This window comes from Equus przewalskii, chromosome 28, assembly GCF_037783145.1.
Source record: "Equus przewalskii isolate Varuska chromosome 28, EquPr2, whole genome shotgun sequence".
Classification (NCBI taxonomy): Eukaryota; Metazoa; Chordata; class Mammalia; order Perissodactyla; family Equidae; genus Equus; species Equus przewalskii.
The window spans coordinates 3,214,713-3,237,231 of record NC_091858.1 but is presented as its reverse complement, the minus strand read 5'-3'; the positions used below and the strand labels follow the sequence as shown (position 1 = coordinate 3,237,231).

Genomic DNA, 22,519 nt, shown 5'->3' with positions numbered 1-22,519 from the left:
TTTTTAGTGATAGTACCTCTCTTATTCCCAATGTTGGTAATTTTTGTCTTTGCTCTCTTTTTCTTGATCAGTCTGGCTAGAGGTTTATCAATTTCATTGATCTTTTCAAAGAACCAGATTTTGGTTTTATTGATTGTCTCTAGTGTTATTTCTGTTTTCAATTTCAGTGATTTCCATTCTGTTCTTTATTATTTTCTTTCTTTGGGTTTAATTTGTTCTTCTTTTTCTAATATCTTAAGGTATAAGTTCCAGGTGCAATTGAAAAGCATGTACATTCTGCTGTTATTGGGTGGAATGTTCTATAAATGTCAATGAGGTCATGTTGGATGATAGTGTTCAAATCTTCTATATACTTACTGATTTTTCTATTTGTTCTATCAATTATTAAGCGAGGGTATTGAAATCTCTCACTATAACTGGTTTTGTCTATTTCTCATTGCCATTTTCTCAGTTTTTGCTTCATGTATTTTAAAGCTATATTACTAGATGTATAAACATTTAGGATTGTTTGCCCTCTTGATGAACTACTTATCATTATGAAATTATTTTCCTCCTCCTTGGAAATATTCTTTTTTTTTTTTTGAGGAAGATTAGCCCTGAGCTAATATCCGCTGCCAATCCTCCTCTTTTGCTAAGGAAGACTGGCCCTGAGCTAACATCTGGGCCCATTTTCCTCTACTTTATATGTGGGATGCCTACCACAGTGTGGCTTGATAAGCAGTGAGTAGGTCCACACCCAGGATCTGAACCGGCAAATCCCAGGCCACTGAAGCAGAGTATGCGAACTTAACTGTTATGCCCCTGGGCCAGCCCCCCTCCTTTTTTTTTTTTTTTGCTGAGGAAGATTTGCCCTGAGGTAACATCCACTGCCAATCTTCCCTTTTTTTTGTCTGTGACCCATCACCACAGCATGGCCACTAACAGATGAGTGGTGTTGGCCCCCGCCTGGGATCTGAACCCAGGCCGCTGAAGTGGAGCATGCCAAACTTAACCACTAGGCCACCGGGGCTGGCTCCCTGGTAATATTTTTTATTCTAAAATCTACTTGTCTGATATTACTATAACCACTCCAGTTTTCTTTTGATTAGTGTTAGCACAATTTATCTTTCCTCATCCTTTTACTTTTAAGGAATTTGTGTTTTTATATTTGAAGAGCATTTCTTATAGGCAATATATAGTTGAGATTTACCTATATATCCAGTCTGACTATCTCTGCTTTTTAATTGGGGTATTTACACAATTTACATTTAACGAGATTATTAATATGGTTAGCTTTAAGTCTATTACCTGCTAATTTCTATTTTTTTATTTGTCCTATCTTTGTTTTCTTTTTCCTCTTTTTATGCCTTCTTTTGGATTAATTGAAATTTATTTATTATGATTCTATTTTATCTATTTTGATGGAGTATTAGCTATAATTCTTTATTATTTTAGTAGTTGCTAAAATAGTAGTTTATGGGGGCCGGCTCCGCGGCCGAGTGGTTAAGTTTACGTGCTCTGCTGCGGCAGCCCACGGTTCAGATCCTGGGCGCGGACATGGCACTCCTCATCAGGCCACGTTGAGGCGGCGTCCCATGAGCCACAACTAGAAGGACCTGCAACTAAGATATACAACTATGTATGGGGGGCGGGGGAGAGGGGAGTTGGGGAGATAAAGCAGAAAAAAAAAAGATTGGCAACAGTTGTTAGCTCAGGTGCCAATCTTTAAAAAAATAAATAAATAAATAAAATAAAATAGTAGTTTATGGAATATATCCTTAACCTATCACAGACAACTCTGAAGTGATATTATACCGCTTGGCATATAGTATAAGAACCTTACAAGAGTATAATTCCATTTTTCTCTCTTTTACTATTGTTGTCATAGATTTTCCTTTTACATATGTTACAAACGCTTTACTGTTGTTGTCATAGATTTTCCTTTTACATATGTTACAAACGCAACTCTATATTGTTATTTTGTTTAGTCAGTCAGTTATCTTTTAAAGAGATTTAAATAATGAGAAAATAGTGTAACTAAAGAGAAAATTCTGGTTTTTTCCCTTGCAGTTGACATTTTTGGCACTTGTTCATCCCTTTCTGTAGATCTGTACTTCTGTCTAGTATCATTTTTCTTTAGCCTGAAGGACTTTTTTTTTTTTTTTAACATTGCTGGTCACATGGGTCTCCTGGTGATGAATCCTTTCGGCTTTTGTATGTCTGGCAAAGTCTTTTTTTGCCCTCATTTTTGAGAGGCATTTTTCTGGGTATAGAATTCTAGGTTACTTTAGAGATGCCCTTCTTTAAAGATGTGGTCAACTTTAAAGACGTTGCTCCACTGTCTTCTCACTTGCATTGCTTCCAACGAGAAATCTGATGCCATTCTTTTCTTTGTTCCTTTGTACATAACACTTTTTTTCTTTGGCTACTTTTAAGACTTTCTTTATTACTGGTTTTGATCAATTTATTTAAAATGTGCCTTGGCATAATTGCTTTCATGTTTCTTGTGTATGTGGTTCATTGAACTTCTTGGATCCATGTGTTCACAGTTTTCATCAAATTTGGAACATTTTCAGCTATTATTTTTTTAAATATTTTTTTACTCCATTCTCTGTTGGGAATTCTAATTTCACAAATACAAGGTTGCTTGAAATTGCCCCATAGCTCACTGATGCTTTTTAAAATTTTTCTTTTCTTCTGTGTTTCATTTTGGAGTTTCTATTGCTATGTTGTCAAGGTCACTAATCTTTTCTTCTGTAATACCTGTCTAATCCCACCCAGTGTATTTTTCATCCTATGTATTATAGTTTCATCTTCAAAAGGTTGGTTTGGGTCTTTTAAAAATATCTTCCATGTCTTGACTTAACTTCTTGAACATCCGATATACAATTATAATAACTGCTTCACCATTCTTGTCTGCTAAGTCTAACATCTGTGTCAGTTTTAATTGATCGATTTTTCTCCTGATTACGGGTCACGTTTTCCTGCTTCTTTTTATGTGTGGTAATCTTTAATTGGATGTCACACATTGAAGTTTACCAAGTTTACCTTGGGTGCTGGATATTTCTGTATTCTTATAACTATTCCTGAGCTTTGTTCTGTTATGCACTTATGTTACTTGGAAATAGTTTGATCCTTTTGGGTTTTGCTTTCCAGGTTGAGTAGGCAGGGCTGGAGCACTGCTCAACCTAGGGCTATTCTCCATTTCTGAGATGGGACTCTTCTCTGTTCTATGAACGATCAGTCTCAACCAAACTCTGCAGGGGAGCCTCTGAAGATCTCCAGAGTCCTCTGTCTGTGCAGCTGTCTCTGCCCTGGTATTCTGTCTTGGGAACTCTAGCTGCCGTGATCTATCTGGACTCTCCACTACTCCTCCTCAACCCAGGGAGCCTTCTTGGATTTCCCTTCCCTGTGCCATGACCTAGAAACTCTTCCCAGGCAGTAATCCAGGCAATTGTAGGGTTCACTTCATTTATTTCCCATGTCTCATGGATCACTGTCCTTTGCTGCCTGATGTCAAATGGCTTGAAAACTGTCGTTTCATATAGTTGTCCATTTTTTAGTTATTTCAAGCAGGAGTTTAGTCCCTGTTACCTCATCTTGGCCAGAAATAGAATGGATCTTAAACAGCCCCTTGGTTACGGCCCAATGAACATTCTGACACTCTCAGGAAGACTTGCTCACGACTGAGAAAGGGAGCTCTACTGGCCACAGGACACCTGAGGCTCATCCTTGTGTATCCTTTGTGACTTTTCCACCTTGAAACTTCCATGGTGTTCATTTTAATGGAATTTCACCCAAATGAAAATGTGTCTGTGAAGAGAACTCATGCACACCCTCTCCCAGGACTTCCTGTCTGATGTTTACCCTAAAGCCCCTCCCTTGGTAACAGTATTTAGGGGCTATGCCTCACTGCTCCCTCTCAGTCTCTAGAGGACCCCACTAATCCACCCACACCCCCACAAGCTTGGCTCTGAGGCTGTAGGTGGCCTTACTCAGTGTAGGTGGGGACTACTACTAACTTGGAGCAATGCTCCCTGAGGCCTGAGCACAGCCTCATGAGTACCGTCTCACAAGGTCTAGGGTGGACTAGACCATAATAAGGTCTGCTGAGTCCCTTAAGTTAAGTTTTCAAAGCCTCATGTGGCCCTGCCATACCTGGGTCACCGACCCATCCTTCAGTCTAGAGGTCTCTCCTCTGGGGTTGCATTTTGGGGAACTCGGGTAAAAGCATCCATACATACTGCTTTGGGGCAGAGCACAGTCCAGTGGTCCCCCCCACACCCCCAGGTCTCCCCTCATCTCAGGTTATCCCAGGGGGTCTGTCCTAACCCAGACAATGATTACTCTACTAGTTTAATGTCAGTAGCAAGTCAGACAAGTTGTCGACAGACAACCTACCCTCAGACAGAAGCCACAGAAGCCACATTTCGCTAGCTGTATTCATTAAGACTTGATAAAAATAAAATGCGTTTATTTCTAAGTAGACATTAATATGTGCCCAATGGGGGCCAGCCCGATGGCCCAGTGGTTAAGTTCGCGCACTCCACTTCAGCGGCCCAGGGTTTCGCCGGTTCAGATCCTGGGCGGGGACATGGCACTGCTCATCAGGCCATGTGGAGGCGGTGTCCCACATAGGACAACCAGAGGCACTCACAGCTAGAATATACAACTATGTACTGGGGGGCTTTGGGAGAAGAAGAAGAAGAAGAAGAAAAAGAAGATTGGCAACAATTGTTAGCTCAGGTGCCAAAAAAAAAAAAAAAAAAACCTGCCCAATGTATCAAACCAAATGGAGCTGACAAGCATACCCATACTGGAGATGTCCATTTTTTCCTGCCATGTGAGAAATCTGTTTTATTTTCAGGAACGTGCTATTGCTTTGCTTTATAGGTAATTTTTTTGTTCGTGTTTACTACCCAAGCGCCCAAGCTAGTCCCCTCCTGTGCAGGAGAAGCAAACTGGCCTTTTGACTTAAACCCTCTTCTGCTCAGGCCGCTCCAGGTGTACATGGAAAGAGGAGCTGGGAAGGGAGGAAAACAGACCTCAGGTTCTATTTTCCTGACACCACAGAGCAACCACTCACTGCCCTTAGTCCCCATGGCTTCCCAAGGAAGCTCAGACAAGCAGAGAAACAAGGTAAAGCACGAGGGAGGCAGAGGACGACCGTGCCCATCAGCACAGAGGGCTGGGTGGCCCCAGGACAAGCCATCATGGCCCTGCCCAGGAGAGAGCCAGGGAAACCCCAGGAGGCTGTGTCTCCCCACCCTTCCACCTCTGATCCCTCCTGCTCCTTCTTCCAGGCCAGAAGGGCACCCAGATGTGGGATGGTCCTCCTGGGACAGGGAAGAGGGCAGGAAAAACACACAGAAGCCTATTGTGGTGCCCAGAAAGGCAGGATGGGCCGAGCTGGGCGCCTGTTTCTGAGTGTCTGCTCAGGCCGTGGGGGACTGTGAGTGTAGGACACACAGCCTGTGTCCGTCGGGGACCTGCTGGAGGAAGGGGTTCAGAGGCGGCTGGCGAGGCTGGCCAGAGAAAGCAGCACTCAGCCAGTGACTGTCTACAACCAAAGGAGGAGAGGAACCCTTTGTCAACTCAAGTTAGATCATGTTACTTTTTTGGTCCAAGCCTCCAAAGGCTTTCCGTCTCACTCCAACTACAACCCCATGTCCTTAGGACAGTCCGTAAGAGCCGGCCACCTGTGCCCTCTGACCCCTGCTCCTGCCCTTTCTTCCTCCCTCCTGCTGCCCAGCCCCTCGGGCCCCTCAATGTTCTATGAACACACCAGGCACAAGCCCCTCAGGATCACCGCATGGCTGCACGCTTGTCTGATGCCCTCTCCCCATGCTGACATGGCTCATCCCCACATCTCCTTCTAGCCTTTGCCACCCCCTCCCACCCTACTACTCAGTCCCCCAACCCCAGCACTCTGATCCCTCTTACTCAAGTCTTTTTATTTATTTTTTTTTTTGAGGAAGATTAGCCCTGAGCTAACTACTGCCAATCCTCCTCTTTTTTGCTGAGGAGGACTGGCCCTGAGCTAACATCCATGCCCATCTTCCTCTACTTTATATGTGGGACACCTACCACAGCATGGCTTTTGCCAAGCAGTGCCATGTCCACCCCCGGGATCCGAACTGGTGAACCCCGGGCCGCCAAGAAGCAGAACGTGCCCACTTAACCGCTACACCACCGGGCCGGCCCTCAAGTCTATTTTTTCCCACACCACTTCTTGTAAGCTGCTAGCACGTTAGATAACTCACTGACATATTAGGCTATCGTCTGACTCCAAACAGAAGGGAAGCTCCATGAAGGTACAGTTTTGGGGTTTTTTTGTCTTTTGACTAGTGCTTTATCTCCCTTGCCTAGAATAGGCCCTGGCAGGTAGAAGATGTTAGAAAAATATTTGCCAAATGAGCTGACCCACTGAAACAGAGCCCCCTTCACCAGCGCCAGGGCGCACACACACCCCCAGTCCACACAGGGATTCAGAACTCTGTTTAGGCCTTAGAGTCTCTCGGCCTGCCTGGGGCTGCGAGCTGCGGCCACCGAGACGTTCATAAATGCCTGGGTCTGTAACTGCCTTCCTAAAGAATGGTTATTGTGGTTAGAACACTTAACATGGGATCTATCCCTCTGACAGATTTTTAATTGTTGTAACTGCCTTGTTTATACTCATGTAATTCCATCAGCCTGTTGTCCCATAGGTACATAACCAGGGCACAAAACCCAAAATGTGCTGATTTGACTTGATTGAAACAGCGCTGGGGGTGTTAAGAAACCCAACCAAGCGATCAGTTAGACGTAGAAAAGGAGGAGAGTTTTGCCACGTGGATTTCCCGCAGTTGGCAGCATTCCTCGACCGCCCTCCCTTCTTTCCTCTGGGAAAGGGAGCTGGTCTATTGAGCAGTCCCCACAATGCTCCAGCCAGGTCCCCGAGGGCCGTGGCCACTGCCTTGCAGCCTTTGCACCGATCTGAAGAGTGAGCAGTGCATGGTACGCAGCCTCCCCTGGGAGCAGACAGCCCCCGTGCACACTCGCACACACATGCCTGAGACGCGTGGAGGGGCAGGGCTGGGGGTCTCTCAGGACATGCATCTGTGGAGGCTGACGGCTTTCAGACCTCTGGCCGAGGTGGAGACAGCGGAGACAGGCAGTGCGAGAGAACGAACGGACCAGAGGTCCAGGTGAGGTCAGAGGTGGCAGAGAAAGGCAACAGGACCTGATCAACAGAGGATGAGCCCTGCGCCCAGGGCCGCTAGACAGCCATTTCAGGAGACACAGGACACAGGAGAGAGAAAGGAGTGAGGGGCTCGTGTGCACAGGCTCCACCCGGTGGAAGAAGGCCCGGTGCCCAGCCCAGCCTGGACCCGTTCGTGGCACATGTCCCGTGCCACAGGGGCCACACAGCACACGCATGTGTGCATGGCCCTGGATGGCCATTAAACTAGGAGCTCGGGGAGGATAAACAGCAGCCATGCAGCTGTCAGGGTGATATATTAGTCACCAGAGGAAGGGAGTTCACAGAATTAAATTGTTTTTTTCAGGGTCTGTAAAGACTTAGGGATCTGATCCAACTTGCTGATTTTAAAGAAGAGGAGCTAGCTCAGCTGCACGTGCACTCCAGAAGAAGGAAGGGCCCAGAGCGCCGGCCTCGGCTCCCCCCCGGGGCGGGGCCTCGGCTCCTTCGCAGCGCCCGCTGGTCAGAGAGGGGGCAGAGGAAGGGGAGGGGGGCGGTCCGCAGCCCCGGCTCCTTCGTGCGGCCGGCGACTTCCACTGCTGCTTCGAGGAAAGTGGTCCTCAAGAGGCAGCAGTCGGGGTGCTGAGGGCAAAGGTCAGGGCCCCCCCAGATGCCCCGTCACACTGGGGGCTCTGTGCCATGCTGACCCACATCAAAGAGTGAAGGGAAAGAGATGGGGTGAGAAAAAAGGGAGAGAGAGAAAAGGAGAGATTGGACTCAAAAAAAAGTGACGCGCTCAGCTTCCCAGAGCGGGCGGCAATAGGACTTTTAAACCAGCATCCAGCTACCCCACACCAGATCGTGGGCCAGAACCTCCAAGCCCTTTGCTTCTCAACCGTCGCCGTTTACAGACCGGGACACTGAAGCCCAAACGGGGCGCTGCGCAGAGCTGCAGAGAGCCTCGGCGACGGGCAGGGGGAGCGCAGCACAGCCCACGGAGCCCGGGCTCGGGGAGCCGCCTCCTCCGGGAGACACTCACCATTCACCTGGGAGGGCGACGACGAGTAGTCTCGCTCCGCGGGCCGCCGCTCGGGCTTCAGGTTGCGGCCCTGGCGGCCGGAGCCCTCCAGCATGTTCACGATCTCGGCCCGGTCCACGCTGCGCAGGGCCGCGTACAGGTTCTCCACTGTGGGCAGAGGGAAGGGGCGCTCGCGAGGGCGTCTAACCAGCAGGCGGCAGGGCGCGAGGGGGCTGGGCTCTGAAAGCCAGGCCGGAGGCAAATGGGAGACGGGAGGGCATTCCTTTTTTCAGAACGTGGAGGCCTCCTTTTCTTGTCAGAATCAAAACAAAGCTGCCTCTTTGGAGGATACTGTTTCCCTCCAACAGACTCCAAACGCTAACGGCAGCCAACTGCACACCCCGGGAAGACGTGCTTCGGAATCTAAGAGGGGCACAAGACAACCAGAGCCGTGGATCTGTCCTTGTGAAATCCTCGCTCCCGGCTGCTTGCTCCTTGAGCTGAGATGCAAATGTAAACGCTCCATTTCCTCTCCGTGTTTTGAGGATGGAAATTGGTGAGGAGGAGCTGAACAGACAAGACAACCTTCCATCCAGGTCAGAGAGAAAGCTGTTCTGGGAGCACAGCACTGCATCAGACAGGAGTCGCTCCCCCAGCCTCTGCCCTGAGAGGACAGCCCTCACTTGTTTGGGAAATTCAGCAGGAAGCCCCACACCCCACACACCTGCTGTCATCTGGGGCCCCCGGCAATGGCGACCTCAGTCTCTGAGGACAGGAAAAAGACCGAGGCCAAGACTGCCTGGTAGTCTCTTCTGGCAGGATTGCCTAGGAGACCCAGTGACCCTGAGAGGGGTAGAGGTGTGTGTGTGTATGTCTGTGTGAGAGAGAGACAGAGACAGAGAGTGACAAAGAGATTTGTTCCCAAGGCCAACACCACACATGGAATTTGAAGGAAGAACTCCTTCAGTGAAGAGAAGGTCCTGGCACGGGTTTGGGAAAGAGAAGGCCTCCTCAGCTTAAGGGTACTGACTCTTTGCGTTTTGGCCTTCGCGGAGGACCCAGAGGTTCAACAAGGCTACACTCTGCTCCAACAATGAGTTGGGGTTTTCCACGCGGATCCTGTTGATGTCTTCCACGCTGAACTGCAGCTCCCGAGCCAGCTCTGCAAGCAAAGAACCAAGACCGGGTCTGAGTGGGGCCCAAGCGCGGCCCAGCTCCCACAGAGGGCGCTGCAGATGGGAGTCCAGGGGGAGGACTGGCAGTGAAAGAATAGTCTCCCTCTGCATTTGGTCTTGCTTCTTACGGAGAAATACCTGGTGTTATGCAGACACCTACACCTTTGTAGGCCCAGAAAATGGGGCGGAGTAGCGGTGCTCAGTAAATAGGTTTTGAATGAGTGAGTGAAGGAATGAATGAATGTCCTCTCTTTCTCTCATTGCTGCCAATGTGAGACGATGAGACTGAGCCTCTCCACAAGGTTAGCACTTATCTAGGGTCATGAACGAGCTGGTGCCAGAGCCCAGAGTGGGGCTGCATCTGCTGATGCCCACGCCAGCGCCGTCTGTGCTGCACCAGGAGGCCACCGATTTTCCACCAAGGAGCAATTATTACAGACACGCATTTCTGTATTTACCTTTCTTCAGGGAAAGGCATTAATTACATTCGAAATGAAAATACAAGCTACCATCTAAATGCAAGGCGATAACACAGAATCTTAGCTTTCTCCCTCCCGTTATCTCGACTGTTATTTCTCACAGGTGCTTTGAAGGGAGAACAGCATCAGAGTCTAATTTCAAGGACGAGGAGGACCGGAGGAGAATCAGAATGTGCGCGTGGCAGCACACACAGAACCGAGAAGCAGCAGGAGACATTCCTTTTTGGCTTAAAGAACGAAGCGTCCCTGAACGTCTGTTGTGACCTCGCATCACACTGCCTTTCAGCAAGTTCTCCCTAAGGTTTCTGAGGCTGTCTGAAGCCCTCTCTGTAGAGGGAAGGAGTGAAGGGAGTCCATTCACATAAAAATGAACAAAAAAGGAGAGGGGAGGAAGGAGAATTAAGTTAGAGGGCCTGTGACTGAGAAAACACATTTGAGCTTTCCCTTTACTTCACCCACTGCCTCACTTCAAAGAAGAGCTCCCCTGACTGGTGTCAGGACCTCTGGTAGACTCCGGCAACAGCCAGAGGGGCTCATGAAGCATTCTGAGGCTTGCCCTTTTCTCCGCCCCTTCCTCTGACAGAGCCAGCCTTGAGGGCAGCAGCGTGTGGAGGACGGGTGCAGGGCACGGGCAGACGGAGGCGCGTGTTTTGTCTGTGTGTTTGTTATCGCTGGCAGGTTCTTGTGGGCTCTGTCACTAACTAGCTAGACAACTAAAGTCACTTTACTTAGCTGGATCTCAGTTTTCCTGTCTGTAAAATGAGGTGAACTAGATCAATTCTAAGGTCTCTTGTAATGTAAAAGTTGATTTTTTCTTACAGATGAAAACTAGACAGACGTGGAGGAGGGAGGGCCCCGCTCTCCAGGGGCGCCTGAAGGCACTGCTGGGACAACAGACTTGTCCAAGACCATCACAAATCAGATACAGAGGGAGAGAAAAAGCAGGTCAGAAAGACCTTCACCGGCTGCTCAGTAGCGGGGAGGAGGTGGAGAGGTAGGTGTACCCAGGCACAGTGCTTTTCTACCTCAAATTCCCCGACTCACCTGCCCAACTCAGGCCAAGGTGCTCTGATATAATCGCCATTTTCATATCTGCTCGGTCTGTCCCGCTGAGGAGGCCTGGGGAGATGCCATGGATTTCATTTAGTTGCCTTGGTGGGACACAGAACTGACAGGGGTGAGTAAAGGACCTTAGGCGGATGCTCAGTCACATGGTGACTCAGCATACACCGGATTGATTACTAAGCCTGTAAGGTCAGGTCGTGCCCCAAGCCAAAGGCCCCACACGCTGCGTCCCTAATGGGCTGAGTAAATCGCGTGGACGCGGATCCCTTGTCAGGGTGAGGGGAAGCGAGCCTACTCACACCCTCCTTGGAAGGGGAGGGAGCCACACCGTCACAAAGCGGGCTCTAAGGCTTATACCTGGGGAGGACTCGCTGAGACTGCTGTATCTCAGGGCGAGTGGCGTCAAAGTCCTCCTCCTGTCGTCGGCTCCACTCCCCTGCAGAAGAAAGACCACGAAAGGGTGCTTTGGGTTTCAGGCTTCCTCCCTTCTGGGAGAAGGGCATTCGAGCCTGCAGATTGTGGGGTGGGGAGTGACGCCATCCTGGTACACGGTGAGTAGCCCCACTTCTCTGGAGCCTCAACACAAAGAGTAGAAGTGTGGGAAGGCGTGGGAGGGAGTGGGACTGATGAAACTCACATACTTTATTCATCGTTATAATAACGGCAAACTCACGTGGCCTTCTCACGCGCCAGGCCCTGCTTACTGCTACAAGAGCCTTCAAGGTAGGTACCATTGACATTCCCATCTCATGGATGAGGAAACTGAGGCATGGAGGGGTTACATAACTTGCCCAAGGTCACTCAGCTAAGAAGTGCTGGAGCTGGGGTTGCACTTAAGAAAACCAAAGTTTTCTTTCTGGATTCCTTTTGTTCAAAAGACTCATTTTTGATGCTAGCCCAAGGCTGAATAGCCCGGCTGGGTGGAAAAGCGCCCAGAGGTTTGCTCAAGGCTGCAGGAAATCCTGTTTTGAAAGAGGAGTTGGTTCACCCTAACCCCAGACAGAAAGAGAAACTGAGCCAAAGCTGTATGAACAGATCCTTGCTTCTTTTCTAGTTTGGCACGGAAGGCTGATGATTCAAACAACAGCAAAACAACACCAACGAAAACGTGGAGACACGTGAGCCCTCCAGAGTCCCTGTTAGAGGTGGTGACTCTGACACCCTCACAGGTAGTGCTAAATGAACACACTTGGCCAAGACGCCTTTGCTGAGGGCCTGGCACCCTGGGGAAGATAAGCAAGTCCATGAGAAGAGCAAAGCTATTAAATGGCTGGGAAACCTTCAGCGGCTCGACACCCAGTCCTAAGGCTCAGAGACTCAGATGAGCGGGGCCGGGCAGGTGCCTTTCAAGCTCCTTCTAACCTTCGGGAAGGACCCTAGAGCGCTCAGGGCCCACAGCATGAACACGCACGTTGCCACCTGACACTGACATTTTGTTCCTGAGCTTTGCAGAAAGGGCCAGGGTATGCTTTCCTTGCCAGGCCATGGTGCGTCGGGGAATTCAAAGGCAGCCTTTCAACAGGAGGAAGCCCTCTGGAAGCGCTTGACTCAGGGTCTGTTTTAGGACCTTCTCAGGCGAACCCACCTCTGGCCGAGGGTGCTCATCAGGGGGCAGCTCACCTTGGTGCAGGGGGGCATGGTGATGTTCAAGTGGCAGAGAATGTGCTGGGTGTCCTCATACTTCATCGCCTTGCGCAGAAATGACAAGGACCCTCCTGGTTCTCGACTGCTGTCCCTCACCTAAATTCAGACAACAGGAAGATTCAGGGGAGCGTTCCATAGGCCACCAGGCTGGCTGGCTTAGGGCATCCTGCCTCCCAAACTTTCTAGACCCAGAGATGTCGGCGAGAGGATGCAGCACCTTCACAGGTATGGCCAAACGGTTCTCCCGGAAAGACTGGAAGTGGAAACTCCGCTGCTGGGCAGCTTTTTTGACAGGCACCAGATTCCCAGAGAGTTCTGCAAAAAGGGGCATTCCTTCCAAAACCTGTAGGAAGGGAAAAGCAAATACAGCTCGTCAGGGAGAAATGCCCAGATGCCCTGTCTGCCCCTCAGCTTGGGTCTTTCCTTCCCCACGACACACCCTTTCTACTGCAGGAGGCCCAGGGCACGTGCTCTGAGAAATCCATGACTTGTTTTGGGAAAGGTTTTATTTCCAAGATCATGCTTCCTTACTTCAAGGGATTTTGTGATAAGCAAGAGTCTTCCTATATCCCTGCGTAGTTGATCAGGATTGCTATCAGAGTATTCTAGAACTCCACTAGGATAGCATACCATGGCTTCTGAAACAAACCTCATTACACCTGTCCAAAAATGTCTCATTTATGAGACATGCTAGAAGGACTATGTTATATTTTAATCTCACTCATAATATAAGGATCCCTATGATGCTTTCAACTGAGAAGTTATCATGAACCCATTGACAGTTGAGGAAATTGAGGCCCAAACGGAACAACCGAGTTGGCTAGTTAGGGCAGGGCTCCAGAGTTCCAGCCTGCGCTCTTTCTTCCAGGCCCTCAGCCCCCAAGAAAGCTCAGCACAGACTCCGCGGCCAGACCTTTGGGAAGGTCCTGGCTGATTACACATCTTGACACGAGTGAGTGTCCTGGGATCAGTGACAGGTTCAGTTCTAGTTCCTGTCTCTTCACTCCTCACATATTAGTGCAGCCGTCTCCCCTGCTTCCTCCTCTGGGCACTATCCAAACCCCCACTAGCAGGGAAAAGCGGGGGCTCTGGGGTCAGACTACTTGGACAAGTCCTTTCCCTACCGCTCACTTAGTGGTGGGACGTGGGGCGGGTTACTTAACCTCTCTTGGCCTCACTTTCCTCATCTGTAAAGTGGAGATAATAAAAGCACACACAGTTATGAGAATCCAGAGAGATCATACACGTCAAGCACTTTGAGTAGTACCTGGTACACAGACCTGTAGTCAATGTCAGCTCTTATCATCACTGACCCCTGGGCCCACTGTCTGCTGCCTGTCCTGAGGCACACAGCAGGGCCCCGAGCGGCAGCAAAGCTTCCCTGGGATGCTTCTCAAGAGAAGGATCAAAGAGGCACCACCTGCGTGCCCCTACAGAGGCGGGATTTCCTGACTCCTCTGGGCCACAGCGTCCTGGGAAAACAGCCCCTAGGTGGCCCATCCTAGCTCCAGAAGCTTTGTCTCATTGTAAGCATGGAGGAAGGCCCACGAGTGCCCAGTAACGGGGACCGGGCGCTGTACCTCTATGTCCCTGCTCCGGGCCACCTCGACGAAGTTCTCATGCTGCTCCAGGGTCTTGTCCACTTTATCATCCGTCATGCAGTAGCAGCGCAGCCGCCCTTCTCGGGGGTCATTCATCTTTGCAAAAATGACAAACTTGGCCATGTAGGGCACTGCCGTAAGCTCCTTGTACAGCAGAGTGGCGAAGTTCACAGCTTCAGCTGTCCGAGGACAGTCCGACAGCCAAAACCTAAAAAGAGAAGACTACTTATAAGCATGTTCCTACATGCCCGAAGGAGGCTCCCTTTCCATCCAGACAGGAGCTATCTCTAAGCCACGCGATGGCCACTGCAACACTCCCGGAGGTCAGGGCAGGCTTCTATGTGGAGGGCACAGTGGAGGACCCTCAGGCTCATGCCTGGGATGGGTGGGCGGTGGCATGAGGATGGCTACCTGCAGAGGCAGCACTGGGCCCACACTGTGGGGCCCACAAGCCCCCTGGGCTGTCTGGGCTGCATCTCACCTGGCGGAGACGTTGGTGGTGAAGGTGGCGCACTCGTTGGCATACACGAGCTTGGTTGTTCCTGTTATATCTTCCCACTGGGCTTGCTCTGTTCCTCCTGCAACAGGAACAGAGACGGGCTGGGGGATGTCTCCAGAACGCAGACACAGAACTCACCAAAATGCTAAAGGCTGAGCGTCAAAGGCAGAGACTAGCACATCTGGATGCGGCCCTGAGCACACCTATGCTCTCCTCCCAGCAACCTGCAGGACCCCTCCTCTAGGGGTCAGAGGGCTCTTCCACAGAGCCAGACTAGACTCAGACGCATCACTCCTCCCTCCCTTTGAAGAGCTGACCCCCAGGGAAGCCAACAAAAATGCCAGGTAACTGCTGGCTTCACCTTCTCCTGTCTCCCCAGCGTAGCAGGAAGGAGCTGCCACTGCCCTGAAGATGGGACAGACTCGAGGGCACCTCTCACCAATGACGCTGCAGAGCAGGCGCAGGCTGGTGGTGTCCCCCTCCCCGCTGTCCCGCGGGTTGTCCATCCAGGAAGGGGGCAGCGGGATCCGAAGCCCGATGGGGCGGTGGAACTTCCGGCGCCGTGGCTCCACTGTGACGATGGGGCTGAACGTGGCCTGGTTGCCCAGGAGCTTGGTGACTAGGTCATCGGGTACAGGCTGGGCCTGCAAAGTGCCAGAGGGGGACACTCAGCCGCAGAGCAGCAGGGGGCTAATTGACAGGAGGCAGAATGACCCCAAGGAGAGAGCAGACCATCTGTGCAGAGTGCAAAGGCTGCTCTGGAGGTCCCACTACTACCGATGGACCATGCAGATCTGTTTCGCTGACCCCAGGGTCTGCCTCTGGCCTGATGTCACTGCTTAGCTCTCCTTTCTGAGCCCTTTCTCCCCATTTCCCTGCTGCCCCTCATTCCCGGGGTGGTCCCACCTTTGCTCAGCATCAGGTGCCCTTCCAGGAAGCCATGTGGAATTCCTTCATGCTGAGCGTACTGGCCGTGCAATTTAACACGTTAGCTGGTTGGGCCTTTCTGCAGCTTAGCAGGGAGCGGCTGCCTTATCCCACCCACCCAACTTCCTCTTGAGCTTTAAGGTCAAATCTCTAACTGGAATTTTCAGGCACTGGACAAAAGTAGGGGGGATGTCTGGGGAAGAGGGTCATCTTCCTAGGGACTTGAACTCCTTCCACCCTCCGCGAACTCTGTCCAAGTGGCGTGCTGTGTCACCTGCAGAGCCAGCTTCACTTTCTTGGTGACAGCATTTTCTGGGAATGTCGCCTGCACCGTGGGGACCAGCTTGCTCCTCAGAGAGCCGCCCTCGGGGCCAATGGTGTCATAGTCCTGGCAGAGCCGCGACATGATCACGAAGTACAAGGGGAAGTCGGTGGTGATGATTCGGCACACCCTCTTCTTCTCCAGCTCCTCCAGGCTCCCCAGCTCTGGAATCACATGGCACGGTGCTGCCTGCCCTGGTCATGCTGAGCACAGGCTCAGCCACCACTGTGTCACCAGAGCCTCCTTATCCTGGCTCCCAGTGCATGCCCCCTCCCCAGGCCCCTGGCACTTGGGACAGACACCCACTCTGATGCCCTAGGGACTCAGAGCTGGACAAGATGGGGTTGTCTCTAGCCTCTCAGGGCTTTCCAAACTCCAGGCGGACCTGACAGCCCACCCCTAAAGTGTAACCTCAAATCTCATCTTCCAGAAGGAGGCGGGCCCGGTTACCTTCATCCATCCCATTGAGAATCTGATCCAGGTAGCTCTCTCCGTAGCGGTCCTTGTGTTCCTTCCACACAGAGCCATTTTCACTCCGAAGCACCACAAGCTCGCGGTCCCCACGGCCATGGGAGGCAAAGTGGGGGATCTCCACAATCACAGGGCTGAGGGCACAGAGCGAATGGTGGGCAAGGTGTGTGGATGCAGGTGTGTGTGCCTTGTGGGCAGGTGGCTGGGCACGGAGAGAGAGGAGCAGGGGGCAGGGGCAGTGGGTCCCTGCCTGGAGGGGAAAGAGTCTTGCAGCCACAGCAGGGGCCCCACCTGCGGGTAGGTCCTGACAGCGAACAGACCTGCCTCATGTTCCTGAGATGCCTCGAGGTCCCTCACCACCACCAGGCCCCGAGTGACCATGGACAGGGCTCAGTCTCACTTCACAGGGGTTCTCCTGCTACAGCCACACACTGGGCCCAGGCTCAGCCAAATAACCCTGCCCTTGGGCCTGATCCCGAGAACCCCGCCTGGCATCCCTGGACAGGGGACCGAACATCTCTGAGCCTCAGCTTGCTCCTCTACCAATCGGCCATACTGACGTTTCCTTCAGAATGGGCTCTGAGGACTGCAGCTAAAGGGAAACTCATCCTGAAAGCATCTGCAGGCTGCTTGACAAAGGGTCGGCGACTGCTCAGAGCGGGGCAGGCCGTGGCTGGAGAGGAAGGCAGGGTGCCTGTCCCAACATTACAGCCCGTGGGGCCTGAAGGGTAACAGAGCACCACGGACCCATCTGCTTCAGAAAGGGGAGGAACGGGCCTCTGAGGCCTGTGAATCTCATCCTTGAGGGCAACGCTATAGGGCTGACTTCTAATAAGATCGTTTTAGAGCTGAAATAATTAAACCCTTGAGGGTCTTCTCCATTCCTTCTCTAGTGTCACACGAGATTTGAGAGCATTAAGCTCCGCCTTGGCTGTGGTCTCTTCCGTGGAGCTAGGAACAGGCCGTGGAAGGGGAATGAAAGCTCCTGGTTCTGTTCCCCCGTCAGGACAGGAGAGCAATAAGATGGCATGGGCTCCGGGGCTGGCCTCCCACTCTGCCCTGTCGCTGCGTGACTCTGGGTGTCTGCTGCTGAGGTGGTTGTGGCGGGCCAGCAGGGCAGGGCAGGCCAGGCCAGGGACACATGTTGCACATGCACGCCCAGCAAGAGCGACCTCTCACCTCAAGAACTGGGCTCCCGTGGGCCCCAGCGCAATGATCCTGCTGGCCAGGCCCTCCTCCTCGGCCAGCGGGGGCGGTGTGTTCAGCTTCTGGGGCTTGACCAGGCGGCAGGTGATGCGAGTGGGCGCTGCACACGTCCGAGGGGGGATCACCACCCTCAGGCCGTTGTGACGACTGCCCCTCATGGAGCCTCCCCGGGCGTCCACCATGAAGCTCACCAGAAACCTAGGGGCACAGGCAGATCCACGTTGGGCCTCTGTGCACTCTCTCTGAGGTGGGGAGAGCGGCGGCCCACAATCTGCACACCCCGTTGTGGGGGTCACTCACCCTGTATGGACAGGGCTGGCCACCGGGCTGATGTTATCTGAGGTCTCTGTGGCCGGGCTGCTAGGGATGAGTGAATCTTCATCATACTCCTTAGATGCCTGAGGAGGAGAGAGGCCAACAGGCCCATCACTCCGGGGCCACAGGTGCTGGTGTTGGGCCAGCTGAGGGCGTGCCAGCTGAGGGTGAGCGTCTTGTTGCCAGAAACTGAGTGGCCCAATGGAGGAAGTGCTCCCGCACTCTCACCACTGACCCTTGGGACAAGGCATTCCTGGAGTCTAAAAGGAACCATGGGCTTCCTCCCCCTACCGTCATGGCCTCTCCTTGGCTCAAGTCCCTGGGATAGAGCTTCAGAACTGATGGAGCAAGTCCTCACTGCAGTCCCACGTGCACTGTGCACACGGCAGATCTACCCACCCTGTTCTCCAGCCCGCCCGGAAAGGAAACCTCTGCTCTAGGAAGCTTGGCTTTCTCCCTAGAGTTGGCAGTGGACTCCTGTACCATGGCCTACTAGCTGTTAGCTCTGGGCAAGCTGCTTGTCCTGGAGCATCTGAGGAACACGAGGGGAATAAAACAGACCCTCGCCCCCAGGGGGCTTCCTGTTTCCTCATCTGCAAACGGGACAGTCCCTGCCTCCCAGTAACATTGCAACTGCGGGGACATGGGGCTGTCTCTCACGAGGCCTTGTATGTCACAAGGACTCATGAAAGCCAGCAGGGGCTGAATCTGGCCCCAGTCCCCACTGGTCCAGATGCCCATCCCTCTCCTCCGCTGGTCCCATCCTATTTATTTCTCATTTCTCGCCTCCTCCATGAATCTTTCCCGTTGACTCTAATCTGGAGGAATTCACACCACACGGTTGAGTAGTCCGATATTTACCCTTCCTGCATTCTGTGCTAACTGGCTACACATATCCGAGTCCACCGTTCCCAGCTGGACTGCCAGCTCCTAGGAGGCGGGTAAGGGTCTCGTGGTCCTCCTATACCAAACTCTATACAGGCGCATCGTACGAATCCAGTAAATACCTCCTGCCTTGAGTTCATGACTTAAGCAAGGAGTCGAAGAGAATAGGTTAGTCAAGCAGGCCTACCGACCACAAAGAGCCGGAACTTCCAAGTGGCCCCTATCTTCCACGGGACGCCTAAGTGAACACGTCTACTCGGCTGCTTTCTCACTGTTGTCTTTGGCAGCATCCAGAGAATGTGCCACAGCAGTACCAGGGCCATATTTGACTGTATCTCCCAAATGCCACCCAGTGAGTGACAGCAACATCACATCACTGTGATATACCCCGGCCTGGCAGGCTGAGTGGACAGCTTCCTGGGTGGCTTATCCCCGCATGCTACTTCTGGGTGCAGGGCCACGGCTGCTGCTTTCAGACATATACCCCTTCAGTGGCAGAGGAAGAGACCAGCCTTAGCCGGAAAACAGACATGCCTGGTTCAGTTATCAGGCCTCAGGGGCAGTCATTTCCAACCCGCAAACACCACGCTGCTTTCTTTTTTATCCTAGAAAACCCCCTTGCCTTGGAAAAAAGTGCTGAATGGCATAAAATTAAACTCAGGGGAATTAAATGGTTTTAAGCCACCCCACCCTTTTTTAGACAAATTCAGGTGACATCCAGGGAAGCCACAAAATAGGGAAGTATCATGATTAAAGCCCACACTGGGAACAGCTCTCTGACATCCCCTTTCTACCTGCATTGGTATTTTAAGCTTCCAAGAATTCCTTGAGAAAGGTGAGACAGAAACTGTCCCCTTTTATACAGATATTAACGAAAAGGAGCACAGAGCTCCGTGACTCGCCCGCAGCTTCATTGGAGGCACAGCCGCAGCTGGTGCCAGCCTCAGGCTCCCTCTCCACCCTCTGCCCCTGTGGGTGCAGAGAGCAGGTGCTCAGGGTTGTGGCCGTGAGAACACGGGCTCTGGAGCCAGAACTTCTGGAGTCATTTCTCAGCCTCACTCACGACTCTGTTGGCCTCTGAGACACATGTCATCAATATCTGGGATAACAAGGATGCCAGCAGCACAGGGGGCTACAAAGAACATGTGCCATCGCAGATCTGAAGGGCTTGGTAAATGCTGCGAGCTTTTCAAGTACTAGTTCCTACCGTACCGCAAGTCATCTCAAAACATCTCAAAACATGACCTCAAGTCATCGTCCGGGGTACTTGCTCTCTACAAATGGGAAAGTAAGAGAAATGCTGCTTCTTACCTGTTCCGGCTCTTCAGATTTGATTAGCACTGTCTCAGGTGTGACACAAGGAATCCTCGGGATGGCTGGAGATTCCACCCTGTGCGCCAAGCACATTGGGAAGTCAAAGGGATGATCCTTCTAAGTAGCCCCTATCTTCCACGGGAGGCCCAGGTGAAACACCTCTGTAACCCCCTAATAACCTCTCCAATCCACCCTCCTGGCTGCAGCCTGAACCCCCCACTGACACACGCAATACAACTCTGCCTCCACACACTGACCAGCCTCTTCCCCTCGCCTCAAGATCTTTCCCCGGAGCCCAAGTGTCCTTCATGACCTAGCGGAAGGATTGCCTCCTCCAGGAAGTCTTCCCTGTACTCCCCACCCTGGTTCTGCAGCCTGGAGCCCTTGCTGATGGAACCTTGCTCTGGCCTTAACCTCTTTTTCTGCATTGCTATATGACCTCTTGGTGTGGGTTTTGATTCCACCAAACAAATCTGTAGGTTCTTCATGGTCAGGGTCAGAGTCTTGTGTTTCTTTTTAACTGATGTTTAGTAAATACTAATCGATTAATTAGCCTTGTAGTTTCACTGCCTGCTTGTCCTACTGCCCTGTTTTGTATAAGCCATGGGGCTAAGCTGGCACATATCTGTCTTTTCAGAAAACATCAAGGGCTCAGTGTTTCTACAAAGTAGTCGCTTTCAGATTTATTCGCAAAATATCCCTGTGTGCCATGTACGCCCAGTGAATAACTCACAGCGTCACAGGGAGGAATGAGAAATGTGTGCCTTGCCGACAGAGGAACGTGGTCAGTGTCTGAGCTTAGCTTGGCAACAGTTTCTAATGTGAATTGCCCTCAGTGGATTTTTCTGATGAGACGCTGAGAGGGCAGGAGGGGGAGAGGGGTGTGAACATGACACTGTGACCAGGGAAGGAAAAAGGTTGGGGACCCAGAAGAGGAGGGGAGACACCACCGACAGCATGCTGTGAGGTGCAGAGCTGACATCCTCAGTGCTGGACCCACAGTCCAACTGACCAGCATTCTACCCTTGCCAGTGGCACATCCGGGGCCTGGCCCTCTCATGACTTTCCCTGCTCTGGAATCCTTCCACTCTGAGCTCCAGGCTTGGACCTGGGCCATCCATGGTAGAAGCAGTGCTTACACTTGGTCCAGCTTCGGCACAAAATCCACCAGCTCTCTCTCTTCATCCATGTCCCGGGAATCCTGCCTCTCAGCCTTGAAGCCAGCAAGTTCTTCTCCTGAAACCACACAAGTGTAAGTGAGTGACAGGATGGAGATTTCCTCTTTCTTTTTAAAAAGTGCTTTTCCTGCGCCTCCCCTCAATGCTGGCTCCCAAGGAGTGGAGGAACGTCTCTGACGCCTGAAGTGGCTCGTTAGCAATGTTTTTGACCAGTCCTGTTCCTCCAGCCCTGGTATCTAGAGCAGGGCAGCCAGCTCCTAACATCCTAGTCTGTATCAGGCTTTGTACAAGAAAAAAAATACAACCAGAAAGAACTTTCTTAGCTTGACTAGTTCCTCTTCAAAACAGCCCTTGCAGGGTGTGCAATGACACCAAAGAAAGGATCTTTTCTGTTCTTTTCCACACCACACACTACAGAAGAATGAACTAAAATGGAACTGAACCCATTCATTTTGAAGGGCTGTAGGGTTTTTTGAAACCATGGCAGCAGAAACCTCATTGTTATTTCCTCAGCCCACTATAAAGAGTTTCAAACTGTGTATGCAACCCAGTCTGCCTCTCTCCTTGCTTGGACTGGAGTTGGAGCCCTTGACCTTGCAGTGTCATTTACTGTCACTTAGCAGTGTCCTGGCTTCATGGTCTGGAGCTGACAGAATGGAGTAACAACAGCTCATGCAGTTATGTTCACAAACACAGTGGCACGGGCACACACACAGAGATGGACAGGCAGGAGCTACCCGCCAGGGCATGGGTCTTATGCGTGTACGGTTCCTGTTTTACTCAAGCTCCCGGCTAGAGAGCGCTGGCCGTCGGAGAAGGGCGGAAAGCAGGAATGGATTAGTGAGAGCTTGGATTGCTTAGGGTGAAATGCACTCGTGAGAAAGGACCACAGGGAACAGAAAGTGTTTCATACCCATTATAGTTATATGAGCAGTTCCTGGAAAGCAAAGAAGAGTCAAGTTTAAGGAAGGACATGACTGAGGTCAGTTAAAGCAAGAGGCATGTTATCAAAGGGGACACAGGAGAGCTTTAATTGTCTAGGTGACAAAGCTATAAAACCACTGAATTACTGAGATTGAAGTGGCTGGAGAGATAATCCGGTCCAGCTCCGCCATCTTATATCACAAGGGGTCCCTTCAAACTCAAGTGAGGAAGTGGGCTTATTTGGGGCAGGAAAAGTGCCACAAGCACTCTGTGGCTCATAGAAGTTAAAACTATAGTAATTTCACAATAATGGATATACCGAAAACTTTGACCCATC

The 22,519-nt window shown here is 51.4% G+C and overlaps 1 protein-coding gene across 15 annotated transcripts in view; it reads right to left on the bottom strand.

The window, feature by feature from the left end:
- Positions 1 to 22,519, bottom strand: part of ANK1 (ankyrin 1) — a 622,216-nt gene that overhangs the window by 440,812 nt on the left and 158,885 nt on the right. For 9 of the 15 annotated variants that reach the window (XM_070598780.1, XM_070598770.1, XM_070598775.1 and 6 more), the window contains exons 23-38: positions 22,172 to 22,195; positions 21,220 to 21,316; positions 20,078 to 20,156; positions 17,867 to 17,964; positions 17,540 to 17,764; positions 16,340 to 16,494; positions 15,842 to 16,053; positions 15,080 to 15,284; positions 14,623 to 14,719; positions 14,121 to 14,349; positions 12,758 to 12,883; positions 12,517 to 12,636; positions 11,254 to 11,332; positions 10,876 to 10,950; positions 9,208 to 9,339; positions 8,199 to 8,345 (exon numbers count right to left, since the gene is read on the bottom strand). In XM_070598780.1, the coding sequence (XP_070454881.1) occupies positions 8,199 to 8,345; positions 9,208 to 9,339; positions 10,876 to 10,950; positions 11,254 to 11,332; positions 12,517 to 12,636; positions 12,758 to 12,883; positions 14,121 to 14,349; positions 14,623 to 14,719; positions 15,080 to 15,284; positions 15,842 to 16,053; positions 16,340 to 16,494; positions 17,540 to 17,764; positions 17,867 to 17,964; positions 20,078 to 20,156; positions 21,220 to 21,316; positions 22,172 to 22,195 (2,100 nt within the window). The remainder of the gene's footprint in view (positions 1 to 8,198; positions 8,346 to 9,207; positions 9,340 to 10,875; positions 10,951 to 11,253; positions 11,333 to 12,516; positions 12,637 to 12,757; positions 12,884 to 14,120; positions 14,350 to 14,622; positions 14,720 to 15,079; positions 15,285 to 15,841; positions 16,054 to 16,339; positions 16,495 to 17,539; positions 17,765 to 17,866; positions 17,965 to 20,077; positions 20,157 to 21,219; positions 21,317 to 22,171; positions 22,196 to 22,519) is intronic. The other 6 variants (XM_070598772.1, XM_070598776.1, XM_070598778.1 and 3 more) reach the window with 1 other exon arrangement.